Source organism: Geotrypetes seraphini, chromosome 17 (genome assembly GCF_902459505.1).
Source record: "Geotrypetes seraphini chromosome 17, aGeoSer1.1, whole genome shotgun sequence".
NCBI classification, from domain to species: domain Eukaryota; kingdom Metazoa; phylum Chordata; class Amphibia; order Gymnophiona; family Dermophiidae; genus Geotrypetes; species Geotrypetes seraphini.
Window position 1 is genome coordinate 15,991,056 of NC_047100.1, and position 17,155 is coordinate 16,008,210.

Consider the following 17,155-nt stretch of genomic DNA (forward strand, 5'->3'; position numbering starts at 1 on the left):
CTGTCTATCCTTCTCTTTATCTATGGAACCCGAAGCTTAGACCATTACCCCATCCCCCTTTCTCTCTCTCTCTCTGGCTCTCCCTAGAACTTCAGGCTCTCTGTCTCTTTGCTTCTGAACTTTGTAAGGCAGGGAAACTGCTTTGCTCTCTCCTTAATTGTAATGCTTCATTGTAATGCTTCTGAATATTGCTTTTCTGTAAGACTATTTCTATAATATATTCTTTATGCAATCATTCTGGCTGTGCTTCTTATTTGAGTCTACTTCCTGGTGAATCTTCAGTGAGGGAACTGAACCTGATACCTGACGTGTGTAAGGGTGCCTCTAATATAACCCCCACCAACTCACCTTGTGGGGGCCACACACTAACAATCCTTAAATTTGGGGGGCTTGTCTCGGGCCTTCCTGATGATTTTATTTGGGTAAGTAGAATTCAATTTTTTTTTTCCCCTTTTATACACTGTGCAATAGGATTATGTATAGACAGAGTGAGATAGAAATCAAGAGACCTTGGAAAACCCTTAGATTGATTGTACTTTAGACTGGATGACACACTGGTGAAAAGTTCCAGTAATATTGTGGGGTTTTATACTTGGTGAGATTTTATTTATCAATAGACTTTGTATTTTTGATTGATAGACAGAGTGAGATAGAAATCAAAAGACCTTCTGGAACCCTTAAATTGTTTTAGACTGGATGACACATTTGTGAAAAGTTCCAGTAATATTTTGGGTTTTATATTTGGTGAGATTTTACTATCAAAAGGCTTTGTAGTGTTACCTGTGCCAGTTTGCATTTTATGCTTTTCTATTATAGGCTTGCTAGAGGGTGTTGCATGTAAGAATATTTGAGCTGCTCTGAAGAAAAGCATGGTCCAAAATTAAAACAGTCACTCAATTAAGACACGCCACATCTATACTAATAACTTTTACTTTTTTACTTTGTGCTTTTAATTCTATTTCTTGTCAGTCTCTGCCCTGGTGAAAGGCCCAGTGCACACTGGACTGGAACTGGCAGCTGGCATCTCTGGTTCTAACAGACTTCTTATATTTTTCCCTGCTAAACTTCTGCCTGTAAATTTCAGGTAGTAACCTTTGCATTTAAAGTGTGGGCAAGTGTGGGCATAAGACACTTTACCTCATTTTTTCTACCTATTAACTAAAGTCTCCCTCCTTCATCAGTGGGAGCATTTCCGTCTCAAAGGCTACACACAGACAGGGATGAGCAAGGCCCACGTACCAAGGCAGACTACAGCCTCAAATATGAACCCTTTTGATTTTCAAGAACTCACAGGTATTGTACAGAAATATTTTGACAAGAAAGGGGGTCCATATGAGGGTAATTTTCCAAAACACACACGGCACGATATTCAGAAACAAATGGTTTCTCATTCTCAGGAGTTTAGAAAGAAAACAAATAAACGAAAATGCCTTTTCATTCAGGGCTTATGTAGAGGACTTATTAGCATAAGACAAAAAAATACTGACTTGAATACTCAGTGCCATCAGCTGTCCAAAGACTTAGATGAGGCACAAATTAATATATCCATGCTAAGAACCCAAATTGTTCAGGCTACAAATTCCTTTTTAACTGTAAATGAACAATTAGAAGAGGTCAAGGCAGAATTAAAGTATTTAAAATCAAAATGTGCCTCACAGGGACAGGTTAATGCTGTCTCCTCACAGATTCTGCCGTCTGCACCTGTGCCAACATCACCATATAATCCATGTAGTCAGTTTATAGAGAAACAGAACACCGTTTTTGTAGCAGGCCAGCGAAAAGGTAAACTAGCTACAGATGTAGAACAGGAAGAAGAGCCGACAAATGAAGAGGAGGAAAATTCATTACCAGGCCAGAGCAATACCAATAGTACCCCTATAAGTGACACAGCTCCAGTAACTGTAGTGCTGCAGGGACTTATGAAGGACAGTGACATTGAAAGAATAGTACAAAAAGTGGGACCTATGCCTTTTAACATAAATGAATGGTGCAAATGGGCTACTGACATACTGATTCACTGGGGTCTAGGGAAATACAAAAGGAACAATGCAGATTTTGATAAGCTTATGCACCTAGCCCTAGGTCCATATTATTATAAATTTGGATCTCTTGTTCATCCATACCAGTTTGTAAAGATGGGCGTCGAAAAACTATTTTGATGCAGCTCCCTACAGGTACTTAGAACTCTTTCACTCCTGCCAAGTGATACACTAGAGCAGTTTGCATATAGGGTGTGGGTAATCAACGCTGTACTTAGAGAATGAACACTGGCCCATTTCTTCTGATTATGGTCAGAGAGAACATAAAGAATTTCTATTAGAATTATTATCCCCGAGATTACTAAACACCTTCTGTTGTTTTCAGAGGACCCTAAAACTACCCCTTTTGACACTTTACTGCTCAGGATTGGGTCTGTGTGGAAGATCCAGCCAGCTCAAATTATTTCAGTATCAGAAGCTAGAAGGTGGCGTGCTGAGGGAGCACCCCAATACAAGAAAACACCTCACACAGGAAATAGAGAGCATGGCAGAGGTAGTTACAGAAATGCCTCCACTTACATTCCCTTCCATGAACTCAGAGACCAAAAGGAAAAATTAGAAAAAGAGAAAATGAAATGGGAACAGGATAAACACACAATGCAGATAGAATTGGACAGAGTAAAAAGTGATTTGACAGCCAGGAAAAACAGTGTTAGTGCATAGGGATGTCCTGACTCTCTGTGTCCAAATATCAAGGTGACTCAAGCCTTCACAGCCCAGCCGAACTCCTTTCACTTACCTGTGGACTCACTTTTGGAGACGCAGGATAAGGGAAAGAAGTCAGACTCAGAATTCAGCTTGAATTATTTGGCACCTTTGATATTGGACACTTGCAGCTGCCCCAATGTTAATACTACCATAGAGGGTCAGGATAAATTAACTTTAATTGATACAGGGGCCAGAATCAGTTTTACAGATAGAGCGCCTCCTACTGGAGATCAGAAAAATATGGAAATTTGTGAGATTCAGGGTCTAAATGACAAAGCTTCAAAGTGTGTGTCTATCCCACAAAAGGAACAAATGAAAGACATTGTAGAAACTACTGCCAGCACGAGTGAGAATATAGGCAAAGAAATAGTTGAGGTGGCTGGTCTTGCATTGGGTACAGGAATTCTAAATGCTTCTAAACCTTAGGTTCACGAGGTTATTCCTGTGCAGTTAGTCACACAGTGTAGCATGCCAGTGCAGAAGCATGATCATAGTGTAACTCACTCAGAGGCTGCAGATCTTTCAGTTTGGGCACAAGATTGTGGGAAAAGGCACACAGAAATTTTGTTTGAAGGCAAAGATCCTGAACCACAAACACAGCATCCAGTACTTCCTCCTGCAACAGAACTGGTGCCTAAGATGGAGGAGAGGGGTCTGAGCGGACCTATCTCTTTAGCATGTGGCTCTCCAGCTTGGTCATTTGCTAAATCAGGGAGCTCCAGTAGGCTCATAGACTCTCGGGCCCTACCTAAGATTTCAAAGGGCAGCCTCTTACTCTGACATTACTGTGAAACTTAACCCTAAATGTGCATTTTTCTCTGTCCTAGACATGACTAATGATTTTCGGAATTTGCCCCTTGCCTCTGAATGCCAGGACACAACAGTGCAGACAAAAGAAGACACATCTAGTCTGCACCTGACTTCTGCACCACAGTGCCCACTCCTCCGAGTGCAGTGGGACCCAGGTGGCAGACATGTGGTTAAGGTCGGCCTGAATGGAACATGGATGAAATTTGCTCTAAGTGACCTTGAGGATGCTGCCAATTTAAAATGTTTTTTCTTTTTCTTAGCAGCAATTCGAATATATACATAGCCATCCCAGCCCAGTTTTGGTACAAAGATATTTCTAATGTATTCCAAGGATCCTCTTTATCACAGCAGAGATAAAGACGCTCCAAAGAGACATTAGCTTTATGCCTTTTCTGAATATGAGATGGTTATGATATGCATTATTTGTACTACTCAGGTGTTCATCTTTGCTGTGTTTTTCTATAACAATGTGTTTATTTGCAGAGTTAAATTCAGCCCTGAACACTTGACAGATAGAAGAATAGCTTCACGCCTCAAACTTTGTGTTTAATGTTTTGTCTGTGCCATGTGGTCTGTGTTTTGTCTACTTGTTTTAGTTTAGGGGGTACCCCAGGATACATAACATTGGCCATTTCTAGAGCTCTTTTCCCCCATTTTTTTTTTTTTGAACTAGCCCAATTGGGCAAGGTTCTTTTTACCTATTGTTTCATATCCTAAATGTAGTTAGGGGTTATATTTTTAAGTAAAGGTTTCACTTTATACCGTGTTTATTCTATGCTCCTCACTAGATTCAGTACACATTTCTGACATAATTTTTTTATATATACATTCAGTACAGAATTATGGTCTCTCTGAAGTGCCATAATAGTTATATGCAGCACACAAAAACATATCTTTTTGGAATGTCTGATTAAGAACCTTAAGTACCTGAATATTGTCTCTCTTTTGCCTTAACTATACCAAGTAAATGCATTAATATTGTTACATGTTGCCACATTCAGTACAGGCAACCTGGTCTCTCTCTCTCTCTACATTCAGTACAGGCAACATGGTTTCTCTCTCGTTTTCTATCTCTTATTTGGATCACACTGGAGTACAGCTGCTGAATGTATCTGGACTCTTTTCAAGCCGGTGTATCCCTCCCTGTATGCACAGACATCATTTCATCTCAAGGGTGAACACCACTAGTTTCCAGTGACTGACAGATCCTGTACGAACATCATTTCATCCCAAGTGTGCATCTCACCAGTTTAAAGAGACTGTCGGTTCCTGCTGGACTAATTCAGCTTCCTGCACCCTGACTGCAAAGACTTTTCTACCTTCTTACACAATGTTTCCTGTTCGTTGTTTCCTGTTTGTTGGATCTACGGATTCTTTTGTGTTGGTATTCCACTTATATGGTGGATCTTTCATAAATACTAAGTCAAAATTGAATTTAAACTTCAGGAAGTAAAACAGCTGTTCCCTGATGGGTAAAAGTTAAGAGTCATGACAGAGTTCATGGAAGATCCACTAGTGAGTTGTCTCAGAATTTAATGGATACAAAAACCATTCATTGTGCTTGCCAGAAAAGTTAAAATCTGTGAGGATGAGTGGATGTAAATACTGTACTATCCTTATCTCAAAAAAGAACCATAACTTATAGGCCAACAATGAAGAATTGTATATATTTAGGTGCTGAAGGACGGGGGAATACTTGTTTTTATTTCATGTTTGCTCTTATTTTATTCTAATCTTCCCCTTTAGTAAAGTATATCTTTCATCAAATATTTATTGCCTTTACCATTTGAATATAACATAACATTGACAACTTTAGAACAAGATTAGATTAATAAAAAGTAATTACCCATAGAAGGGTTGCCAAGAATTGTTATTTTGGAATGGCCCACATATAATCCTCTCTCACAAATGTTATGAACCTAAAAGTAACACAAAAGTAGCAATTATTAAATACATACTACAGGTTTGCTATACCATGAATCATGAACAGTGAATAAAAGCAGTGCTATTCATTAACTGTCACTAATGATCGCAGTTAACTTGCAGATGTTGAATTGTGATCAAAGCTAATGCCATTATTCGAACCAGGGCAATATTCAGCCCAAGTCAGTCAAGATCTCCCCCATCAAACACTAACCTCCACAAGCTGAATTAGGCAGCCACCCCTTCTTCTTAGGTCCCCAATAGTATCCCCACCCCCCCTCTGTAGCCCTTGCAGCCTACCATAAGGATACCCTGGTGGTCTATAGTAGGGCAGATAGGATTGATCCCCAGTTGTTCCTGCCTGTGTTAGCTCGGGGTTTAAAATAACTGCAAATTTCTAGAGATAGTCTTGCAGGATTACCAGTACCTGGGGATGGGAGGCTACTAAAAGTAACCACAATTAAAAATGCAATTAACTGTGATCAAAGTTTTTCATCAAACAGCAGTTATACTTAAAAGAAAAATTAAGTACTTGGGTAAACAAAATAGTCGCTCTTTTTATCATTTAACATTCTTAGCTTAAAATTGAGGAACGCAACATATCATCGAGCTTATGAACAAATTCACGCCAACTGCTAAATCAAGCTAACATAGCTACAAGAAAAATTCTCACCTACAACAATGAAGTTATTCTTCTGCAGTAGGTATTTTCCAATGCAGTAGGATACAAGTCCTCATGGGTGGAAGAATCTGATGGAGCATGTAAATGAAACTTGCATATTAGGATGCTTTATAAAGCTCTAAGCTCAACTTCAACACTGGCAGCAACCTGTAGGGCCACTTTGATTCATTTATAGCTCACAAATGAGAACTCAGCTCCTTGGAGAGAAAGCAAGATTGCTTACCTGTAACAGGTGTTCTCCACAAACAGCAGGGGAATGCAGCCACACTTGTTGGTGAAGTCCTCTGACTGAGCCCGCGTGAAGGTGCTCACCCCTAGCTAGGTAAGCTTTTGAGCTTACTGGGCATGTGCAGAAGCTAACCAGGTAATAAGTATAGAAACCCAACAGGTCGTGCATGTGCAAGACCGGAGGGTTAGGACTACGATGGGAAGATAGGACTTCAATGAGAAACCAAGGTGGCAAGAGAGCCCCTTCTGGTGATTCAGACAGGTCGTGACCTGTTTGGGCCGCCGCGGGAGCGGACTGCCGGGCAGGATGGACCTATGGTCTGACCTGGCGGAGGCACTGCTTATGTTCTTATGCAGAAGTACCTACACATACAGCCCCTCCCCTCAGCCTGTTAGTTTTGTCTCTAGCAATGAACACAATTTGAGATGAGGGAATGGAGGGTGGGCAAGTGTGGCTGCATTCCCCTGCTGTTTATGGAGAACACCTGTTACAGGCAAGCAACTTTGCTTTCTCTGGGGACAAGCAGGCACACTTGTTGGCACGTCCCAAGCTGAAAAACCTAAGATGGGTGGTGGAAAAAATGGTTAAAGTGCAAACAGGCTTCGTAAGACTGACTGATCAAATTGAACACCTTGTGCTAAACTCTGATCCAGACAATAGTGCTTTATAAAAGTATGCACAAATGACCAAGTTGCAGCCTTGCAAATATCCTGAATTGGAATGGATTTTAAATTTGCTGTAGAAGCTGTAGCTCATACTTTATGAGCTCCAACTGTACCAGGCAGTTGAAGTTATGCAATGTGCTATCCAAGAGGAGAGAGCTCTTTTTGATGTCGGTTTTCCTTGGGTAACCAGATTATAAGAAATGAAGAGCTGGTTTGTCCGTCTTAAAGTAGCAATTGCCTTGAGGTAGAAAAGCAATGCTCTTCTGCAGTCCAATGTATGGAGAGTTTGCTTTGCTGGGGAGGAAAAACCAATGGTAAACATAAGAACATAAGAATTGCTGCTGCTGAGTCAGACCAGTGGTCCATCGTGCCCTGCAGTCCGCTCATGCGGCGGCCCCCAGGTCGAAGACCTGTGCCCTAACCGAGACCAGCCCTACCTGCGTTCGTTCTGGTTCAGCAGGAACTTGTCCAACCTTATCTTGAATCCCTGGAGGGTGTTTTCCCTTATAACAGACTCTGGAAGAGCATTCCAGTTCTCTACCACTCTCTGGGTGAAAGAAGAACTTCCTTACGTTCATAGGGAATCTATCTCCTTTTAACTTAAAGTGATAGTTTGGTTGAGATGAAGGTTTGACAACTTTTAGGAAGAAATTTTGGATGAGTTCATAATTGTACTCTATAAGGAAAAATTGGAGATAAGGATAATATGTGACAAGTACTTGAAGTTCACTCATTCTTCTGGCTGAAGCTAAAGCTGTAAGAAAAATTGTTTTCCACATAAAGAAAGAAAGCGAAGCAGTTACCAGTGGTTCAAATGGGTGTTGCATTAAACTACTTAAAGGAGAAATTACCGTATTTGCCGGCGTATAAGACGACTGGGCGTATAAGACGACCCCCCAACTTTTAGTTAAAATATAGAGTTTTGTTATATACTCGCCGTATAAGACTACCCCTTCTTCCGCACACCTTCTCTACCGCCCCAGGTGCAGCACAGCCGGCCAGGTCCCCTTACTTTTGTGGCACTTCCCCGACCGACCGATAACAGCCCGGGTCCGACAAACCTCCCTGCCCTTAACCGCGAATCTAAATTACCTTCTTACAGCTGCTGTAAGAAGGTAATTTAGATTCGCGGCTACAGGGCAGGGAGGATTGTCGGACCCGGGCTGTTATCGGTCGGTCGGGGAAGTGCCACAAAAGTAAGGGAACCTGGCCGGCTGTGCTGCAACCGGGGCGGGGCGGCCGCCCCTCTCTCTTGGTAGCCACTCGAACCGCGAGGCTACTCTCCTTCTCCTTATCTGCCCTGCCTGCAGCACAGAGCCGAACGGAAGTCTTCCCGACGTCAGCGCTGACGTCAGCGGGAGGGAGGGCTTTGTTTAAGCTTTGTTTAAGCCCTCCCTCCCCTCCGACGTCAGCGCTGACGTCGGGAAGACTTCCGTTCGGCTCTGTGCTGCAAGCAGAGAAGGTAGGGAGAAGAAGAGCCGCGTACATCCAGAAGACTGAGCATCCAGCCCCGCAGGAGCCCCGCGACCCTCGGAGGCGTCCCCATGGGATCCCCGCGACCCTAGGGGGCGTCCCCACGGGATCCCCGCGACCCTAGGGGCGTCCCCGTGCAGCTCTCTAAACAGTACCCGGCGTATAAGACGACCCCCGACTTTGGGGAGGATTTTAAGGTACTGAAAAGTCGTCTTATACGCCGGCAAATACGGTAGGTTCTTACCTGCTAATCCAAGGCATCAAGTAGTTCAATGTAAGTGTCTTACTTGACAGGGAGAGCCTTTCCCAGCTGTCTTAATATATCTAGTAAAACAAAGTCTTTCAGGCAGAGATGGATCTGAAGGAATTCCATATGATTCAGGAGCTGATAAAGTAGACTCACATTCAGAATCAGAGTGGCCAGGAGAAAGATCAGAGTCATAAGCCCCAGGTGACCGATGAAATCAGCGAGAAGAACTTCTTTGATGTTGTTGGTACCGATCCGATGAGGATAATGAAGAGAACAACGTGAAGATCTTCTATATCTGGAAGCATAGGAATGAGAGAGACTATGCTTCAATGAAGAACGTCAAGACTTCAGTGGAGAACCTCGGTGTGTCGATGGGGATCTCCGAGATTTCAACGCAGATCGGCTATGCCTCGAGGAGGAGAAATGATGCCTTGATGTAGAACACTGATGTCTACTGGAGGAGCGCCAATAGGAAGCAGAGCAGCTTGCCGGTATAAGACCTGGAATCGGTACCATGCAGCCTCAAAATACTATGCTAAGGCTGGGCCAGTACTGAGTGAGTCAATACAAGCACTGGTGTCATGCAATTTGAACATGTCACCAAGCTCCCTTCGAAAAAACTCAAGAGTTATTCCTTGAAGATTTGCACCAGTACCCTTTGGTCAATAGCTAGTACCATCAGTGCGGCAGGGTGTCGAGGGGTGGGTGGGGGACCTCGAAGAGGATGCATGCCCTGAAGGAGACACAGCCTGCACTGATGGAGAGCGTTGGCATAGAATGCTTTTCTGAAGAAGGAACATCTGCTGAGGTGGGAAGAGGATGATTTCTGGGCAGGCTTCCCCCATGCTGAAATAATATCCAATGTCAATGCTGGTGCTGCCGGTACCAAAAACTCAGAACAAACCGCAGAGTCCATGCTCAATGGTTTTGACATAGACAGAAAAAACTTGGCGGCAAAACTCGGTTCTGGTGACAGAAAAAGAAAAGCCCACCAAGGGAGAAAAAACAGAGGGCTGAAGGCCAGTCTGTGAAAAATGAGGAAAATAAAACAGATAAGAAAAATGGTAAGCCAAGGGGGGGGAAAAAAAAAAAAGACATTGATGGGAAGGCAATGATCGCACTGTTCAGAGTCCAGAAAAAAAGCACTTCTTCGCTCGGTGGAAAACAAAGAACTGATACCATGAGCCGGCGTCGGGCAGAAAGGCACTTTCGTATGTGTAGTGTGAGAAGTCACGAAGTTTCTAAAAACTTAAAAGTGGCAATACACTTTTATCACTCTCTGTACCGGGCTCCTTGGCTCCATGTGAGAATATGCTGCGTGCTTGTCCTAGGATAAAGTAGGTTTTACAGTAAAATTTACAGGAAAGAAAACACACTTCTGAATCACTAAGCCCGCCCACAAGGGATAGGCATACGGTGAGTGTGAGAACTGCATAGGCTCTGTGGCATAAAGGAAACTGCAGTGGCATTGTACATTGACAAAACAGAAGTTTGTACACATGCAATTTAAGGTGCAATAAGAAGCTCTGAACTAAGTTTTGTTTACATGCTCCATCAAATGAAATCACCTACCTGTGAGGACAAAGTATCCTGCATGTCCTAGGAGAAAGTGAAATATTTCAAATGTAGAGCAACGGTTCCCAAACTGAGAGCCGCGGCTCCCTGGGGAACCGTGACCGACACATAGGGGAGCTAAAGATTATTCTTATATTAGACATTTTTTAAAACATTAAGAAATTAAAAAGTATATAGAAATAAAAATACAACAACTGAATCTTCAGGTTATTCGTTAGGTACTGTTTTGATGTTTATGGCCGGTAAAAGTGTGCGAATGTAATCACCGCAGGGGAGACACTATGCATATGACTAGTGCACATGCCTAGTGGCCTCTATTTGAATGTAAGTAATTAGGGGATTGTTGGAGCAAGCTCAGCTGTTATACTTGTATTTATCAAACTTTATAGGTAAGATACTATCGATTCCCTTCAGATCCAAGATGGACCGAAAAGACCTCTCCTTCTTGGGCATTACGAAGTAAATGGAATACCTGTTAGTGCAAACCTCCTGAGGCACTGGAACTATCGCTTTGAGGTCTAGTAATCTTTGCAGCGTCAGACAAAAGGTCCACTTCTTTCATGCCGCCTGACAAGAAGACAGGAAGCAAGTGATCTGGCAAGGGATGGGAATACTCCAGAGCATATCCATCCCGAATTGCCTCCAGGACCCACTAATCTGTCGTGATTGCAGCCCACCACTAGTAAAAGTCCCACAACCGGACGCCTACTGGCACCAGGGGAAGAGGCCACAAGGAGTCATTGAGCTGGATGGGCGGCAGAGGGACCAGTGAAGGAATCACGTACCCCCCCCACCACCACCCCGACTGATGTGCCCCTTGAAAGGTCTGCATACACTGAAAGAAACGGCCTCGGGGAGACCCGGTGGAAGGAAAGGGCAGTATTGCGTTTCTGGCGCCTTCCATTCCATTTTCTTCAGAAGTAAAGTCAGCTGGAGGTTTGGCTCTGAAGGGATCCTGAATCCAGACAAATTTTGTGGGATCATCTTGAAAATATTCTTTGCCCTCAACTAGGGCAAAAATCATACAAATGTGCCCTCACCCCTCCCCCCCTCCGGTGCAGGCAAGTGAACACAGTCTTCAGGAAAAAGGGGCACCTTGGAGTCAGTAGATGTCTGAACCAACTTGTCCAGATCCTCGTCAAACAAGAAAGACCCAGTTTAGCCTTAGACGCCATGTCCACCAACCAGGCCCGGAGCCACAGGGTATGACGAGCAGCCACACCGAGAGCCATGGACTTGGCCAAAGCCTGCAACAGATCATAGCATCCAAGAGATAAGAAGCCCCCATCTCAATCTTAGCTACCTCCTGATCCACCAAGGACCAGTCATTAGACTCCTGGTCAAGGACACACTCGGACCATCGAAAACATCAGACCGCTATACGTCACTGCCTGGACCGCCACATCAAAACTCTGCTTAAGAAGAGACTCTAACCTACACTCCTCAGAGTCCCTCAAAGATGATCTGCCTTCTACCAGCACTGTATGCTGACACGCGATGACCAAAACCACCACATCTACCACCAGCGACTTCAAAGTATCCCTATCCCCCTCCAGGATGGGATACATGTGGGCCACAGACTGTGCAAAATGAAAAGGCATTTCTGGTGCCTTTCATTGTGCCAGCACAATATCCTGATGCATAGGTAAAGAGCGAGAGGCTGAGCAGATCCCCCAAAGCAGGGGAAATCACCACACACGGGGGCTCCTTTGCGTCCTCCTCAAAACACAAAACGGATAAAACCTGAAGAATAAACTCCTGGAGCTCTTCCCGCTGAAAAATGTGCACCACCAACGTAATCTCGTCAGCTGGCGGTTCCGAAAAACAGCCGCCAGCAGCATCCATCCCCCCCAAGAGGATCTTGGAGGTCCACCAAGGGGTCCAAGTTCTCATCAAGCACTAAGGGGGGCCGAACAGGGGTGGACGCGGAGGGCAAAAAACCTAAGGCCCCCAGGGAGGAAGCAGAACCCCCGGCCACCTGAAGATAAGCCTAAAACAAAATCAAGGGGAAAACCCCCCTAGCCGCACATTAGGACTCATTACCAAAGCTGGAGACCCAGCAGATACGTGCTCCTGTCTCTCCAATACAGGGGGAAGGTCACCTGAGGCTACAGACAAAATGGAGGAGCTTCCCGCCAAAACCGGCGCACAACCCGCCAAAAAAATCTCCCCCCGAAACCTGCAGCAGCAAAGAGGCCTAAACTGCCCCAGCTGCTAAAGCAGGCAAGCCGGCAGCAGCAGTAAGGTAATCCCCAGCACTATCGGCGGTAAGGGAAAGCTTATATCCCTGACCGTGGGCAGAAAAGGAAGTCCAGGCATCCCCACTGCCTGCTAGCACTCACGAAGGGGAACTCTGCTCGCTGGCACCCGAAGCAGACAAGGATTCCCCTTTGTGGTGGCCAGCACACCGCTAACAAAGGCCGTCCAAATCGACCTCACGACTAGAGCACTTTTTCCCTTTAAAAGGGCTAATTACGCAATATGCGACTAAGCTAAAAGAAAAAGTGCCAGTTAGCAATAAAAAAAACAATTAAAGTCAATTACTTTCCTTCAGACCACCACTGCCTCAGGATTTTTTTTTTTAACTTTATTTGAATAGACCCCACTGGCTCTCTAAGCCATATGACAGGCACCTCTACAAAAAAAATTGGGGGGAGGTGACAGAAATGGGGAGAGGGATTCGACCCATCAAGTGCGACAGCCCCGAGGTCGGACGGGCCCCCGAAAGGGTCCCCCCAAGCTCAGTCTAGCATTAGAGACAAGGGGGGGGGAACCAGAAGGCCACTAAACAAATTCCAACAGCCCTACACTAAACCAGGGAAGACTGCACAGGTTTACTACCTCCACCTGCTGAAAACTGAGTACTTGGGACTGAACAGGCCACTTGTACTACAGCCAAAAGTTTATGTCTCAGTCTCGCCTGAATTCAGGATCCCTTCACAGCCAAACCTCCAGCTGACTTTACTTCTGAAGAAAATCTCATTGACCTGTTTTATGACAATACGTTCAACTTGGATATTACTGATTTTTGGTGTTCAGCAAGAGATGAATATCCGCTATTAAGCAGTAGAGCACAGAGAATCTTAATTCCATTTGCAACCTCCCATTTATGCGAGGTTGGGTTTTCGGTGCCTGCTGTGATAAAAAGCAAATACCGAGCAAAAATCAATGTGGAAGAAGAAATGAGATTGGCTGTATTAAATATGGTTCCATGGTTTGAGAAGATTTGTAATGAACAGCAAGCTCATCTATCTCACTAGTTTTATCAATATTTTTGTGATTATTTTTTTTTTTTATATTCGTTGTTGTATTTTTTTCAAATAAATACTTCAATATGGTGATAACCTTTATAAGTTTTATTTATTTAAATAATAATCGTCTCAAGCTAAAAACTATCAGGCATATATTAGATTACAGAACTATCATTTCACCTGAGGAACCGTAGAAACATTCTGAAGCATTAAATGAGCCATGAACAGAAAAAGTTTGGGAACTATTGATGTAGCGAATTAGGGATGTTATGCCTAGAATTCCCCTTCCTTCCAGAATTTCTGATTTTCACCTAGCATATAAATGCATAGGCCTGAAAGAAAAGAACTGGCACTGGTCTATAGTCTGTGGCAGTGGTTCTCAACAGTCATAGGGACACACCTAGCCAATCATGTTTCCAGAATACCTACAGTGAACATATACAAGATTTTCTTATCATCCTGAAAACCTGACTGGCTAAATATGTCTCAAGGAATGGGTTGAGAGCCCTTGTCCAGAGTTGACATGCAATGACCAGATTCACATTACAGAATTACTTTAGCTGACAGTTTCACACTGAAGTCACACTTCACATATTTTTAAGAATTACATGTTTCATGATTTCTATTTCCATTTGGTTCTACTTACACCTAGTAGAATTTGCAGCTAGGACCCCTGAGGAAGGAGTGTTTCTTCGAAACACGGACCGTCTCGGGTTCCAGTGTTCCACAAAGAACCATTTGGAAAACATTTGTTGACTCTTAATAAAATTCTTGATTTCAGTACATCATCTCTGCAGTTTTCCTTTTAGGGTTTGCTACTTGATTTCTACTGCATGACTGTTGGATTTTTTTTCTTTGGTTTTATCCCGTAGCTATGGACTATCGCTAATATAACCATACCAGACATGTTTTAGGGTGTAGAAGAAAAAAAAATAAATCCTTAGGCAGCTATGAATGAAGGTTCATATAATCAGGATAAATGTGAAAAAATGTTTGTATCATTGCAGTAATAGCCTGAATTACAGAAAAGTAGACTTAACACATCAGTTTCTCAACTATGAAAAATCAGCCCTCACTCACTTGGAAGTGGATAATTTATTCTTACCTGAGCCCGCTCCACCATCAAAAATGCATATGATTCAGTAAGCTCCTTATCAGTGCGGCCATCACATTTTAATTCTCTGCGTTTCTCAGTGAACTATGAGAGGGGGGGAGGAGGAAGAAGAAAAATACCACAACCTTCAAATAGTATTCTTTTGTTTATACAAAGGTAACATTTTAAGACAGTAATTAAATCTCAACAGGAGCCAAAACTATTTATAGCAGCTCCATTAGCCAGAGTGGAAGAAGAGCATCAACACCCTCTAAGCTCACAATCTTTTCTGTGACTGAAGAACCAAGGAGTTTTGGTGTTTTTGTGAGTGTCTATGTGAGAGATAAGAGTTTTCCCTTGTTAAGAATGTTGTTGTGCTACTGGGCAGCAGAGTGTATTGGACAATTGGGGGAAAAACGTGTCCCAGAATGCCTTGCACTGTACAGCTGGAGTCAGAGGGGCAGGAGTCAAGTAGAGAGAAGTATTTCTGTCCACAGATGAATTAGAGAGAAGAGGTCCCAGGGAGAGAGATCCTCCAGGAAGAGACTTCCTAGAGAGAAGTCTCAGAGAGAGGAAGCTTCCCTAGCTATAGGCTGATACAAGCCTTGGGAAGTACCGACCCTTCCGGGAGAGGTCTCGGAGAGAGAAAGGAATTCCAGGTTTCCCTAGACATGATCTGATGCAGAGCTCTGGGAAACAGAATAATGCTTATGAAGAAGGAGGAGTAAAGCAGAGTGGCTAAGTTAAACCAACATTATTATATTAAGGATTGTGAACTATGTGTAGGTCTGCCTGGGATCAGCTCTTGAACCTTGTTTTGCCTTACCAGAGCCTGTGAGGCAACAGGCTCAAATTTGTAAAACTATTACCTGCACAAGAGATCCCGGAGGACTGGAAGATAGCAAATGTTACACCTATCTTTAAAAAGGGGTCAAGAGGAGACCCGGGAAACTTTAGGCCGGTAAGTTTGACATTGGTTCCGGGCAAGATGGTAGCAGCACTGATAAAGGACAGCATCTGTGAGCACATCGAAAAAAATGGGCTGATGAAAGCGAGCCAACATGGCTTCTGCAAGGGAAGATCGTGCCAAACAAACTTACTGCACTTCTTTGAGGGGGTAAACAGTCAGTTGGACAAAGGGGAACCCATAGACATCATTTACCTCGACTTCAAAAAGGCCTTTGACAAGGTACCCCATGAGCAGCTACTTAGGAAGCTGTGGAACCACGGGGTGGAAGGGGACGTGCACAGATGGGTCAAACACTGGGTGGCAGGCAGAAGGCAGAGGGTTGGAGTGAAGGGTCACTACTAGGGCTGGAGGAAGGTCACGAGCGGAGTTCCGCAGGGGTCTGTACTCGGACCGCTGCTGTTCAATGTATTTATTAATGACCTGGAAACGGGGACAAAGTGTGAAGTTATCAAATTTGCGGATGACACTAAACTCTGTAGAAGGGTTAGAAATGCGGAAGAGTATGAGGACCTACAAAGGGACCTAAACAAACTGGAGGAGTGGGCGAATAAATGGCAGATGGACTTCAATGTAGGGAAATACAAGGTCATGCATATAGGGAGAAAGAACCCGATGTTCAGTTACCAAATGGGGGGATTAGTATTAGAGGGAAGTAACCTTGAAAGAGATTTGGGTGTACTGGTGGACACAACAATGAAGTCAACAGCACAAGGCGCAGCAGAAGAAGGCAAACAGAATGTTGGGTATTATTAAGAAGGGTATTACGACCAGAACAAGAGAAGTCATCCTGAAACTGTGTTGACTAGCTCTCATCAAGTAGTGATTCTCCAGGTGTTGCACTATGCTATCCTTGATTAATGCTTCCACCATCTTCCCAGGAACTGATGTAAGACTCACAGGTCTATAGTTGCCCGGTTCTCCTCTCGATCCTTTTTTGAAGATTGGAATGACATTTGCTATCTTCCAGTCTGGTATTTGTCCGGTTTTAATTGACAAGTTAGCTAGGGTTTGTAAAAGCTCTCCGATGTCTACCTTAAGTTCCTTTAGCACTTTCGGGTGAATTCCATCCGGTCCAGGGGACTTGTCACTTAGTCTATCGATCTGATAGTATATCATGTCCAAGTCCACATCCACTGTGATGAGGCTCTCCTCAATTTCTCCCTTTGATACTTTCCCTGGTTTGGGCATTGATGCAATGTCCTCCACGGTAAAGACAGATGCGAAGAATGAATTTAGCCTATCCGCAATCCGTTTGTCTTCCTTGATGCACCCTTTTATTCCTTGGTCATCGAGAGGGTCCACTGCCTCCTTTGCTGGTTTTTTCCCTTTTATGTATCTAAAAAAGGGCTTGAAGTTTTTGGCTTCTTGTGCTATCTTTTCCTCATAGGCCTTTTTGGCGTCTCTTACCACCTTGTGACACTTCTTCTGGTCGATCTTGTGACTGTTCTAGGCCTCCGTTGTTCGTTCGCGTTTCCATTTTTTGAAAG

General features: G+C 43.7%; 1 protein-coding gene across 2 annotated transcripts in view; it reads right to left on the minus strand.

Moving 5' to 3' along the window:
• TASOR (transcription activation suppressor) overlaps nucleotides 1-17,155 on the minus strand; it is a 130,679-nt gene that overhangs the window by 89,917 nt on the left and 23,607 nt on the right. For both annotated transcript variants that reach the window (XM_033925742.1, XM_033925741.1), the window contains exons 3-4: nucleotides 14,711-14,803; nucleotides 5,404-5,476 (exon numbers count right to left, since the gene is read on the minus strand). In XM_033925742.1, the coding sequence (XP_033781633.1) occupies nucleotides 5,404-5,476; nucleotides 14,711-14,803 (166 nt within the window). The remainder of the gene's footprint in view (nucleotides 1-5,403; nucleotides 5,477-14,710; nucleotides 14,804-17,155) is intronic.